General features: G+C 44.8%; 1 protein-coding gene across 1 annotated transcript in view; it reads left to right on the top strand.

Annotated features, from left to right (window-relative positions):
- Positions 1-13324, top strand: part of LOC311581619 (uncharacterized protein) — a 39150-nt gene extending 25826 nt beyond the window's left edge. The window contains exon 4 of the mRNA XM_084754058.1: positions 13194-13324. Coding sequence (XP_084610184.1) covers positions 13194-13261 — 68 coding nt within the window. The 3' untranslated portion in view covers positions 13262-13324. The remainder of the gene's footprint in view (positions 1-13193) is intronic.
- The last annotated feature ends 1049 nt before the right edge of the window (positions 13325-14373 follow it).

The raw sequence follows: 14373 nt of genomic DNA on the forward strand, positions 1-14373 counted from the left end.
AGAAAATGCAAATATCTAGTTCAAGTTGTAAGTTCATCTTATGTAGAAGTGAAATATCCAGGTTGACACAAGTTTTCCTGCATCCCAGCATGCTCAGACAGTGCTTCTCCATGTAGGCTGTTGAGCTGGGTTCTGACAGCAAACAGGAGGGAAAAATCAGACAAAAGTGTGTGTGTGTGTGTGTGTGTGTGTGTGTGTGTTCACCTATAAGACAATAATACTAACCATCCACCCCTGCCTCACTCTGGGCCATGTTGCAGAATGACCAAGTGATTTTAATCTAACAGGCTATGTGACAGGGGATGCTTTTGTAAGGTGTGTGGTTATGACGGGGCTTGAATGCATCCCCTAAGAGCTCCTGTGTTAAAGGCTTGCCTCCCAATATGGTGACCTTGGAAGGTGGCAGGACCTTCAAAAAGCATAGTCTAGGGGGAGATGATTGAGCATTTGGGGGAACCATTAGTAGAGGAATTAATGTATTTTGGGGTGTCAGTTATACAACAGAAGCTTTTTTAAAAAAAAAGGAGACCCCAGCTCCTCCCTCCCTATCTGTGGCTTCCTGACACCCCAAGCGATTGCTTCCTTTCACACTCAGCTTGCCATGACTCGTTCACCATGGGTGATACGACCAGTGAGCACTCAGCAGAGCCCGCGCTACGTTCTTCAGAGGTTGAGCTAAGCAAATCCCTTATCTTCGCAAAGTACCTCTGGGGCCCTGACGGTTTGTCACAGTCCTGAGAAATAGATTTATAACAGTGGTTTCCTATTCGGGTGCTCCTTTTTTGCAGTGACATTTTATTTTTAGTGAGATTTGTACGAGTCTCTCAACCCTACAGGTGATATTTTCTGAGACACCCAATCATAGAATTGTCCCGCTTCCTAACACTATTACATTGCCATGGAAACCTCTGCTTCTCTAGACCCACTCCAAATAACCCAGCAAAAGCCTGAGTTCCTTCTTGGGTTCTTTCTGGCATCCTCCTGCCAGGCTACCTCACAGCTCTCCAAGGTGTGTGCCTTTCTTCATCACAATCACCCCCCCAAACCCTGCGTGCTTATATACAACATGACCCTGGGGGTCATGGATAGGTGGACATTCAGTGACAATGACTGACTGTGTACCTTTGATACAAAATGAGAGGTCGCTTAGTGCCCAGTCTTCCCACAAACCTATGCTTCCAATCTAACTGTGAGAGAGGGATCAGTCAAGACAAAATTGAAAGATGTTCTACCAAAATACCTGACCAGAACTCCTCAACTCCTCAGCACTGTCCAAATCAAGACAAAAAAAAAAAAAAAAAAAAAGAAAAGAAAAGAAAAAAAAAAGAAAGAAAGAAAAGAAAAAGAAAAAGAAAAAAGAAAAAAAGGAAAATATGAGAAGCTGCCACTGTAAAAGTTATTTTTATACAGCTGTGTTTGGTTTTCAGTTTCTCTCAACCCAGCTATCACACAAATAATTGAGACCCCTTTATATTTGTTTAATAAGTTTCACAACACAGTAACTGAGCAGTTATTACTCTATTCTTAACCCTCTAAGCTAATCTTGTTTCCTCCCAGGGTACATCCTAGAGATACTTGCATTTCAAAGCTTTCCTTGCTCCAGCTCTCTCTCTCCTGATCTCACCTGGACCTCTCCTGTGGCTGAATCCTCTACTTCCTCCTCTAACTCCTCCTCCCCTGGCTGGCAGGAAGTCCAGCCCTGTCCTCTCCCCTACTCAGTGATTGGCTGTAAGCTGCTTTATTAGTATTTCGGGGGACAATTGGGGAGCAGTGTTTGCACAACATCAAGACAGGAGATTCTCAGAACAAGGATTGCAAACAGATATGGGAGGTACAGAAATCAGTATTTGAATTACACAGTAACTTTATACTTACACTGCCACTGTTGGGAGAAGTCAAAAGATCCCTGGGGACTAAGCCATGATGTGTCATCTTAGATGGGATCTTGGAACAAGACAGAGACATTGGAAAAACTAACCCAACTGACAATGGGAAGATTTTAGTTGATGGAAGCAATTGCTCTTTAGAGACAAAGTTAGCCTGGGGTTGGTTGAAATGCTCTGTGAGGCAGTGTCTCCCTCCAGCCCTCCCATTTTTCCACTCATCCCTTTCTCAGGCAAGTTCACTTCATGTTATATGGTACAATTCCTCCTTCTGGTTCTTGAGAACCCAGGAGAGAGATTCTTGGTTTAACAGCATCATTCTGTGCTGTAAGAGGCTGGCCAGAGCCAGATATTCCTTTCTAGGCTCTGAAGTCAGCTGCATTAGAACTGCAGGGTCCAGAAAGGGTCTTAGGAAGGGGTGGAGAACTGTTTGGAATGGCTGGCCAGCATCCCCTCAGCCAGCCCCAGCTGCTGACTCACCCAGAGAACATTAGCATGTATCTCATTCGTACAAAATCCTCTCTGGTCATTGATGAGATAAAGAGCAAAGCCTCTTCTTGAAGAAGCCACATCCTCCCATCCGCTTGCCTCCCTTCCTTTGTGGGCATAATCACCATACAGGGCCACGGGGAAGACGAAGTCACGTTGTGGAGCTCAGTAAAAGTCTGAGCCTTTCCCCTCTCACAGCCAAAGAACTAGCATGTGTAATCCTACCTCTTTGCGAGGAGTTAAGCAATTATTAAAAGAAAGCCATGCTAGTTTATTTATAGAACTGAATCTTGGTCCTAACAGTATGGGATCTTTAATGCAATTAACCTCTGTAAAGTTTAAACTTTTTTTTTTTTAAAAAGTAACTTCCACAGGCCATTGAGGGTACCTGTGACTAACTGCAACCTTAGCTATCAAGTTATCACTGTTGCCTAATTTATCATCAAAGACCCGAGAATGCCATTAAAGGTAATTACTGCCTGTATGAGTCAGAAATCTCCTACAAATGAAAACATTGAATGCAATTAATTCAAGAGGTCTGTCACATATGTTGCAGAACCAAGCTTAACGAAATCGCACAATGTATGCTGCGTTTTATGAGGATGTCTTGGAATTCTCAGAGAGGACCGGGGTTCTTCATGTAAGAAGACCACTTCGGGCGGTAGAATGGACACAGATCCTGGGTCACTTTTTCTTCTAGTAACGGTTTCATTCATCCTGCTGGGCACCCCTCCCCCACCACACACACACACACACACACACACACACACACACACTTAAATTGGGGGCTGGAAACCCCTGAACCATCTCTGCAATGAATTTGAACCACTGAACGGTATAAACACACCTTGCTTCTATTTGATTTTGATTGCTTTCTTGGCCTCATTTCCCTGCAGCATTTGGTATGATTGAGTAATTTTCAGTTGGGTTTTCTCGCCCTGCCTGCGCTAATCTGCTAGTGGTTGGTTTTTACAGCACAGCTACAATCTACCGCCTTGATCTTCTGCTGGAGTTTTAAAGGGGGTATTTTATTGCCTGTCATTACCATTTGCAGTAGCTTCTGGGCAGTGTCATTTCGCCAGCCTAATGTGCAACAGCAGCACATGCCACTTGCTGGGCCCTCATCTTCTGCTCCTTCCCAGGAGCTGCGCTCTCCTCATTCCTCCAGCCACTCTGCTTCTTGGCCCACCCTTGATTTTTTCATTTGAGATGAGATGTTAAAAGTCTCAAAATGACAGATGATGCCATTTAAGACTAGGGCAAACCCTTCGATGGCTTATATGATTACAGTTGCACAGCCTTTGCCCAAACTGCAGCATGGCACTAAAGTCACATTCTACATATGGATGGCTATTTCAGGAATGTTCTATGAATGGGACTGGGACAATGAAGACCCAAACCTGCATGTGCCATCATCCACGACCATTTAGTGGTGTTATCCTCTGTTAAGCATGCATGGACATTTTTCCCATGCAGTATGTCTTCCTCTGGGTCTTGGTGGAGAAGTGTGGTCCTTCTAATGCAGAGACACTTGTGAGAAGGCAAACAGAATTGTCACACCATGCTCTGCAGCCTGGACAAAGGACTCAGGCAGTATGCTTGCCTGGGCAGGAGCTAGGTGGCTTTTGTTGCCAGAGCAACACAGCCAGAGTCCTCACATGCAGGGTTCCATACTCATTGACCACCAACTATGGGCCAACCACGGAATGCCTGCAGCACAGAGATAACAGGGGGCCTTGTTAAGAAGTTAACACTGTAACCCGTGGCCTTGAATGTGAGCATTTCTGCCCTCGGGCATTCATTCTTCATCCAGGGAGCAGGAGCTGACTGATTCCTAAAGATCAGACACTGGGCCAGGTGTTACAGATGCAAAGATGAACATGACTGGGCCCTCATTCCTGCCCTCGTGCAATTAATGCTCTAGGTCTATTTCTGCTTAGGAAACAAGAGCCCAAGCGACAGTGATGGCCGTGAAGCCAGCATGCAGTCTTGAAGAGTAGCTTGCTTTTAAAGAACCTCTTTCTGCCTGTGATGTCCCAATGACCACAGGACTGACACTGGAGTATTAGTCCTGTCCACTTTCCTTTCTTCCCTTCCATTGTGAAGTAAACCTCATTTTTCTTTTTGCATGAAACCAAGTGAAGCATGCAATTAAACTATTATTGCTACTGTGTCTGAGGAGAGTGCCAGCATGTGATTTTAGTCTGAGACAAAACATTGCTTGTTAAGTGAATGGACAAACCACACACTTATGTGGTTGTTTTAAGATAGGCTGGGGCCATAAGTAAGAAGAGATTTTTCTAGAATGTATGTATGTATGTATGTATGTATGGATGGATGGATGGATGGATGGAAGAATGGATGGATGTTTAGTTTACTCTCTAGGGCAGAGGTTCTCAACTTACAGTTCGTAACCACTTTGGGGGTCACATAGCAGGTATCCTGTACATCAAATATTTACATTGTAATTCATAACACTAGCAAAAGTGCAGCTATGAAGTAGCAACAAAATGATTTTATGGTTGGTGGTCAGTACAACATGAGGAATTGTATAAGAAAGCTGAGAACCACTGCTCTAGATTAGTTTAGGTTTTTGTTTTGTTTTGTTTTGTTTTGTTTTGTTTTGTTTTGTTTTACCAAGGTTAACATTATATTAATTAGTCTTCCTTAAATCACAAAGCGAGGGATGGAGAAATGGTTCAGTGGTTAACAGCACTTGCTGCCTCTGCAGAGAAACTCAGTTTGGTTCCCAGCATCCACATGGCAGCTCACAGCCACCTGTAACTCCAGCTCCTGAGGAACTGACACCTTCTGGACTCCTCAAGCATGCCCACCCACATGACACACTCACACAAACAAACACACGTAAACATAAATAAAAATTAAAGTTAAATCTTTAAAAGGGAATGTGTATATAATCACAAGGTAAAATAGCTCCCTAGAGTCATTTACGCTGTTGCTTCCATTTAAGCAAAGGGGGTAGTGTTGCCTTTCCGGGGGTGCTTGGTGGCATCAGAGGTGGTTTTTAGTTGTTACCATTGTGGGGGTGGGTGCTATTGGTATTCAGGAGGTTCAGACCTGGTGTGCTGTTAAACATCCCAAGATGTACCAACAACCCCGCCCACCCCCTCACCCGCCACAAAGGACAATCGAGCCCCAAATGTCAGGCTTGCGAAGGTTGCCAAACCCACCTCGACCGACATACATTGCAACATGCAGCATGCAGGTGACGGTGCCAAGACCGGCCGACTCTGTGAAAGCAAGTCCAGCCTGCTCCTCCTGCTCTCTGATTTCCTTCTCTGTTTACCCATCATTTAGCTCCCTTGTGCTGCATGGCTTTTTGTGGCTTTTATGGACTCAATCCTTAACTATATGAGCTTTTCATTACCCATTCTGAAATCGTGACTGGTTGTAATGTAAATTATATAACGCAATCTTTCTGCAGCTTCGGATTCTGCAAGTTAACCCTCCCAGGCTGCTTATCTGTCTCCCACCACCTACCTTACGCTTTATGCACTGCGCTTGGCATTCTGGGTTGTTCCTTTCATATTAATTTCAATGGTGCCTGGAGGGTCCCTCTCACCATATAATAGGTTGCTTTGTGAACAATTCCAGTAAGAGAACAATTCCTCCCAAACAGTGAGATACTCTGGAATGTAAAAAAAAAAAGATACCCTCGGTGTGTCATTCACATTTGTAGCATGCCACTCTGTCTCGCAGTTGTAGTGAAATTAAAATGGACGAGGAATTATTTGTTCCCGCTTTCTCTCTGAAAGTGTCCCCACTGTTCTAGGTAATACTCTTAACCGCTTAAAACAACCAGGACTCGAAAGCCATCGGTTGGGTGTCGATGAATATTAATTTGGTACCTAAATTTGTAAGCCATTAAATATCCTTTGTCCTGAGATCATTATCTTCATCATAACGGACCTCTGATGTTTTCAGGTTGTTCCAGCTTGTGATTGACCATTTGAAATGCACAGTTGTTTGTCTCTGTCTATTGAGCTGTAGGCTCCCTTAGTTAACTCTGCAGTCATCCCTCCTGCGTGGCTTCCTCTCCACGATGTCTGAAGCAGCTGGCCTCTCCCTTTACACCGGTCCTGGTGGGAAAATTAAAGTGACTTTCGGGAAATGATGGTTTTTAGAGTGGGAGACCTATTTGGCAGGGTACTTGGAGTGTTGGGCATCTTTCAGCGATGCTGGGTTTCAGATGCTTGCTTGAAATCAAGTCGTCTGCTTCTTGAGAGCTGACGGCTGTCATTGTCCTCTGTCAGGAGACTATAAAAACGCACAGTGAGAAAGTAGTTTTGAATCAACAGTCTGATGTTTTCAAGCTGCAGTTTCCTTGGTAGGAAGGCTTGGTTTCTATCTCCGTCTACACGTCCTGAGTTTCAATGTTTTCAACTAACTTGTGCCATGGGGAAATAATTAAATTCTTATTAAATGATTAATTATAGATCTGGGGTGGAGCGTCACCATCCCTCCATGCCCACGCTGCTTCCTCTGACTGGTATCCCTGAAACCATGCTGGCAGGGATGAGGACATTTTGAAGACACTTATGCCTCTCCCTTCAGCTGTCAGACTACTGACACAGTGGTCCTTGAGAAATTAGAATTTCCTCAGGCCTCTGATGCCAGCATAAAGGAGAAAGCTGGGACCCTGGTGCTGGCCAAGGAAGGGTTTTCACACAGTTCTGACAACTTGTCAAGACTTCCTTGCAGGAGGGACTGGGAGCCACGACAAGGGTAGGTTAATGGTGGGTAGGACCACACCTTTGACCAGCACAGATGTGATGCCAACGTCTTGTCTTCTATTTAAACTTAAACATCTTACCAAAACGTGAAGATGAACATGCGGGAGGTGTCTCTGAACCTCTTCTCATCCCAGTGTAGACACCTGAATAGATTTTTTTTCTCAGTTTCCCACTCTTATCTGTGCCTTTTACTGACTTATAGAGGACAGTTAGCCAAACCTAACTTGTTGGGGACGTCAGGACTCTGATGCTAAGGGCTCCAGAAACACTGCCACCTTCATGGTGTGACCACTTATGTGGCTACTGATGGACAGCTTTGCCCACCTCACTCTCACCACGGCTACACCATTCTGGCGTATCTCCCATCCATAGAGACTTGAACAGTCTTCTCAAACTCTGATTTCCTGCAGTTACCCAGAGAGGCGGAGTCTCCAGTCCCCAGCCTGTCCACTGGGGCTTCTGCAGGTTAACTCTAAGCTGCCTTCCTCCTCATTAACCTACCTGGCTCACCAGAACACCCCACCTCAGGCTGATATGTCAGCTCCCTAACCGACTAAATGCCTTTCCCTTTCTTACCACTGTTCTTCCCCTAATAGACTTAAACCCCAAATGGAAATTCCAGCGTTTTCCTCCCTACAGGCTTCCTCTTGGCCTCTTCTACTGGTCTCAGCTCATCTGTTCTCACTGTTCTTCAGGAAACTTCAGTCTCCCTCCACTGGCCTAACTGGCCAGCTGCACTCCAGCTAGTGAGAAAGCTTTCTTAGGAAACAAGATGAGCCAGTGGCGGTGGCGGTGGTGGTGATGGTGATGGTGCACGTCTTTAATCCCAGCATTTGAGAGGCAGAGGCAGATGGGTCTCTGTGAGTTCTAGGCCAACCTGGTCTATAGAGCAAGTTCTAGGACAGCGGAGCTACACAAAGAAACTCTGTCTCAAAAACAAAAACAAAAACAAAAATAAAAAAACCAAAAAGGAAATGAGATGAAAGGTTCCTAAGGAATGACAGCTGAGCTGACCTCTGGCCTCACCAAGACTTCCTTTTTAAAAAATCGCACGGAAGGACTGGGAGTCAGAATCTGTAGGTCATCTCTGTCTATAATTTGATCTGAGCCCAGCCTGGACTACATGAGACCCTATGTCCAAAATATCTCTGACAAAAAAATAATATTTTTTTCTTCTTAGTTGTGATTCTTGGGTTTTATACAGCTACATAAAATAAGTTATGAGTATGTGACATGAAAACAAAAGTCAGTGGGGACGGAGAAGATTAAAGGAAGGAAGACAAAAAAATAGAGGAGATGTGAGGACACACAATATCTACGTCTTAGTGTCTTTTTCTGTTGCTGTCTTAGGGCACTTTGACAAATGCAACTTACAGGGGCAAGGGTTTATTCTGGCCCACCGATGGCAGGAGAGTAGGACCAGCAGGAGCTTGAGGCAGCGGTCACATTGCATCCGTGGTCAAGAAGCAAAACAGAGTGAGCTTAGCTCACGTTTTCTTTTTTTATACAGTCCAAATTCCCAGCCCAGGGAATAGTGACACCCACAGTGAACAAATCTCCCTACCACAATTCACTTGATTCACATGATAATGCCTCACAAGCACGACCAGTGAACCTAGATTCTGTCAAGTTGACAAAACCATTGCAGTATGTGTGGGAACTTTTTTAAAATCATAAAGAAAGGGGAAAATGGAGGACATAACTACATATTTAACATAACAAACAAGACAAAACCAATAAAACGCCAGTAAAATAGTACTTAAGACTTCTCAGCAGGCTGGGCATGGTGGCATATGCCTTTAATCCCAGCACTCGGGAGGCAGAGGCAGGCAGATCGCTGTGAGTTCGAGGCCAGCCTGGTCTACAAAGCGAGTCCAGGACAGCCAAGGCTAACACAGAGAGATATTGTCTTGAAAAGCAAAAACAAAACAAAACAAAACAAAACAAAAAGACTTCTCAGCAAATCTAAAACAACAGCACAGAAGTAGACAAAATGGTCGAAAGCAACTAATTCAGGACACTGGAAAGTAAGAAAGCACAGCAAAGTAAGAAGTAGTTGGTGGCTTCTGTTCGTTCGTTTGTTTGTTTGTTTGTTTTATTAGAACCTGGTTTGCTCAGTGGGATCCTGGGCAGCTGAACCTGGGCCTACTGCCAACCTCTCGCCAGGCTCCCTAGCCCAGCTCTACAGTGTGCGTATCTACCAGGGTGCAACAGGGCTGTCTTTACTTGGGGCCGGAGTGCAGAAGAATCTGCACCCAAGAAATGTTACAAGAAGTTCTTCAGGTTGAAAGTGAACAGATTCTAACCCAAGTCCATAGGAAGAAATATAAAGCACCAGTAAAGGTAATTAGATAGGTAATTATGAAAGACAGTATAAATTACCAGAGAATATAAATAGATCTGTTCTTGTTGTCTTCTGTTAATTGATTTAAAAGGCAATTGCATAAACAGCAATTATAAAACTATATCACTGAGCTTACAACATGATGAGTGACACAGTGATAAATGCGCACTGGCTTGATAGATGCCTGAGCAGAGAAAGAAAGGACTCCATATGTGACGGTGAGGCTGCCTGGTCGGAGCTATAACGTGCACAGATGAAATGTATATGACAATGGCACGAGGACAGGAGGGGGGCAGGATGCCAGGATGTGTCTATTTGGTATAAAGGAAGGCAATAGGAGCTGGAAGCTGCCTCGGAAGGAAATGAGGAGATGGGGGAGGGAACACAGTGGTCCTCCCCCCAGTAGTCCCAGCACATGAGGGACAGAGACTGAGCATCGTTCCACCTCCCAGAGCAAGCTGCATCATTAAAGTAGCCCAGCCAGAGAGAGTCCTGGGATTCAGCAAGAGATGATTCATCAATAAATAAAGTAGAAAGCAATTGAGAAAGACACCCAATGCTAACCTGTCCACACGTACCCACACACATGCACACACACCTGTGCCCATCTACATTCAAACAAGTGCAGGCATGCATGCTCATGTACATGCACACACATACACACATACACACACACACACACACACACACACACACACACACACACACAGAGCTGAACAAAAATAGTGCATATGGTATCCTGAATATAAGAAATGCTACAAAATACGACTGACCTACAATGATAAGAAAGACTTGGGCCTCCGGAGGTGAAGAGAGGCAGGAGAGAGGGATTGTGAAAAAGCAGGAGGGAGCCTGGTGACGAGACCACTCAGTATATTAATGGTGAGCTCATAGGCGCACACATATAACAAAGTTTGCCAAAATGCATACAGCAAACGTGTGGTTTAATATATGCCAGTTTTACCTAAATTAAATGTGTGTGTGTGTGTGTGTGTGTGTGTGTGTGTGTGTGTGTGTGTGTGCATGTGAAAGTCAGAGATCAACCTTGGATGCTGTTTCCTGGGGTATATCCACCTTGTTTGGTGGATGGAGTTGGGGTGGGGGTGTGGTCTCTTTTCACTTTCCTGGGTCTCTCAAGTATGCTATATGTCTGGCCAGTGGATCTCCAGGGACCTCCCTGTCTCTCTCCGCAGTGCTGGGGTTACAAGCTCATACCACATACCTGGCTTCTAACATGGGTGCTAGGAGTAAACTTGGGTCTTCATACCTGCCTGGCATGGTCGATGCTTTACTGAATAAGTCATCTCCCCAGACAAGAATGGCTTTTTTTGTTGTTTGGTTGGTTAGGTTTTTTTGTTTGTGTGTGTGTTTGTTTTTCAAAACAAGGGTTTCTCAATGTAGCCCTGGCTATCCTGGAATTTGCTCTTTAGACAAGGCTGGCCTTTAGCTCACAGAGCTCTTTCTGCCTCTGCCTCCCAAGTGCTGGGGTTAAAGGCGTGAGTTACCACCACCTGGCTAAAGTGTGGCTTTTAAGGCATGCCCATGAACACATCTTACTATGTCCTGTTGCCTACACCCAATCTTCTGTCCCAAACAGTAACCCAAATGCACCTATCAGCTAGTGTATATGTTCCTTGAAATTTTAAGTGATAAGGCAGTAAATATCCTACTGTATATCTCCGCCCAAATTCTCAGTACTTTGATTGCTCTCTGAAAACTGGTGGTATGGAATTTATGTTTTCAGAACTATGCTCCTATGTGGGTGGAAAGTGATCTCAATTTCAGTAAACTCGAAATACAAAGGACTGCATAGATTTTTTTTTAATTTAAAACTGTAAAATCTGTAACAAAAGCAAGTATCATGGTCAGTAATTGAAGATATTCATTCAGCACGTAGGACGGTACCTGTGGGCTGCCTCTGTCACTAAACCTCTTTGTTCAATCCCTACGTCAATATCCTGTGGACTAAAGTCCACCGCAAGCTAATCCAGGTGATTTATGCGTCTATGGCATGATTGTGGTTAGCTGTTAGAATTTAAGACTCTCCTAGATTTTTCTCTAAAAACTAATGGCTGTGATGTTCATAAAAAGTAGAACTGTGGAGCTCATACTCACTGAGGCCGGGGTGTATTTCCTAGGCGGCTGTCCTGTGGGTCTCTCCTGCCGCCTTCCGCTGTGTCCCGTGTTTACTCCTTTGGCTTCTTTAGTTGTTTAGAGCCAAAGACGATCTGTGTCCCAAGGCGATTTACAGGGCAGCTACCAAGCAATCAATAGCATTCTCTTTCTTAAATAGTCACTCTAGTTTAGTTAATCTCATAAATATCACTTTCAAATTACAGAGGCAGAGTTCTTTTCAATGACACCCCCAGGGGCCAATAAAGTATGGTGACATTTCTACCTGTCCATGTTCCTGTGAAGGGTGAGCGGAGACTCAGAAGTAAAGTGAGGGGTAGGGGTAGTGGGAAGAAAGAGAGAGCATGAGCCTTGACCTCTGACCTGGGTTCAGATGCTGCACCTCTTCTCATTGCCCACGTGACTTGGAGCAAATTGCCATTTGACTTCTTTTTTGGTCCAAAACATTTATGGAGATTACGAATATCCCCCAGGAAGTTCCCATGGGGGATCGAAGTAGGTCATAGTTATAAAATATGAAGCCATTCAGCTAGTATAGAGCACATGGTGGGCTCTCAATACATGTGGGCTTGTTCACTTGTTTCCACAGACCCTTCCATGTCCTTTGGAACATGGGACAGCAAACCTTACCAAGCTGTGACCTTGGGGGGAAAAAATCAGGCTTTGGTTTCAATACTTGAAAATGAGGAGAAATAATCACAGAGAAAGGATCAAAACTAAGATTCGACATTGAAATGTTCCATCAGCTGCAGAGCATAGGGATTGGAAGATGGCTGTTTATCTCTTGGAGATGGGCCAGGCATGGCGTTGGGATTATTTACAAGATAGGATTGTAGGTAAGGGTCAGTGACCTCAGTGGCTAGGGTCAAATGCTGCCTGGACTTTTCACCAGTCACTTAGCTTTGAGATGTGTCTTTCCAAGGTCCCAAGAAGTTTGTTCAGGCAAAGCAAGGCCAGACACCAGGCAGGGAGGATCGGTTTTAGTCTATCAGGTTCACTTCACCCATCTTTGCTTGTATTCCTAAGAAGAGCACTTCTCCATCATGTCTAAATGTAATTATAGGTAGGCCCAATAAAAGAGATGCACTCTTACCTTATCTTAGCCTGTCTTGTGCTACTGTACTGGACTATCACAGACTGGGTAATTTATAAAGAAAAAAATATATATATACATTTCTTATGGCTCTGGAGGCTGCTAAGGACAAGGTCAAAGGGCCCTGTCAGAGCCTTCCCATTGCATCATCCTTCAAAAAGCCAAGAGAAGGAGCAAGAGGAGCCAAGCTCATTTTCATAACAAATAGTCTTTTGAAGATAATGTAGCCTCTCCTGGAATAGCAACAACGGGCCTATTGGTGGGGGAGGAACTTCCATGACACAGACACCTTTCACAGGCCCCAACCTCCCAGCGTCGCTGTCCCGCATTGCGTTCCCAGCACACAAACTCTGAAAGGCGTATTCCAGCCATAGCCACAGGCAATTTTCAAAGATCCCACCCCCTCCCCATCTCCCCCTTCTCCACCAAGACAGACCGGCCTCAAGCTTACTGTGTAGGTAAGAATGACTCTGAATTTCTGATTCTTTTGCCTCCAGGAACTCCCGAGTGCTGGGGTCTACAGCCACGCAGCATCATGCCCAGTTTATGCAGTACTGTGGATTGAACCCAGGGCCTCCTGCATGCTAAGCCAGCCTGCTCCCCACTGAGCCATGCCCCCAGCCCTGCCCTCGGTTACCCTCAGTTTCCTTCTCTCAGTGTTGCACAGGCATTAAAGGCGAGCACTGAAACGCTTCCCCCTTGAAGTTTCTTGGCATATTTTAATGTGTGCCTTGAGACCTGTTCTGTTCTTGAGACCGCTTTGTGGCTGTCTGAAGAGTGTTTAGTTCTGTTTTGGTGTAAAATGTTTATATTGAAGCATTAGATCTGGCTTATAAAATTACGTCATCCCAGCATCTACTGCCTGTTGATGTCAAGTAGACATGTAGGTGTCTCAGCCGGGACTTGGCTGCTTTCTCTTATCCAGGAACCACCCACATTTATTTTTCTTCTTAGTACTGTGGAGCTGTTTTTACGTAATGTTTACTTCCTATGTCAAGGGGTTTGGGGTCAAAGGGAAAAATAACTCCTTTACTGCCTCACATGTTAAAAATGGAGTGAAAGTGTTGCGTGCAGGGAGAGAGGACACCTGCACAAGGATCGTGGGCATGATGCAACCATAAAGGTCTCTCGTGTACACAGTGTGGTCTGTAGGAGGCATGTGAGGCACAGAACGTGTGTGTGTGTGTGTGTGTGTGTGTGTGTGTGTGTGTGTATGTGTGTGTGTGTATGCATGTGTAGTTTTATAATTTATCCTATAATGATTCCATACATGCTAATAATACATTCTGACCACTCTCTCCTCTTGCCTTCTCTTCTGTCCCCCCCCCATCCCTGTTGATACCTCCTCCTCCCTACAAGTCACTGTCCTACTGTGTAGCATGACCAAAAATAACTTATGAAAGAAAGACTTTATTTGGTTTGCAATTACATAGATAAGAGGCCATAATTGGGAAAGGCATGGCAGCAGATGGAAAGAAAAAGAAGCTGAGGCACCACATTTTCACTCGAAGCACGGAGAGTAAAAGTGGAAGTGGACTGAGGCCATAAACTCTCAAAGTCTGCCCTCAGTGATGTACTTTTTCCAGAAACCTCCCGAAACAGCACCAGCAGCTGGGGACTAAGTGTTTTAACACCTGAGCATCTGAGGGATAATCTCTTTCAAACGGCCACGCCCAC

Source organism: Acomys minous, assembly GCF_964271855.1.
Source record: "Acomys minous genome assembly, chromosome: 2".
In the NCBI taxonomy this organism is placed as follows: Eukaryota; Metazoa; Chordata; class Mammalia; order Rodentia; family Muridae; genus Acomys; species Acomys minous.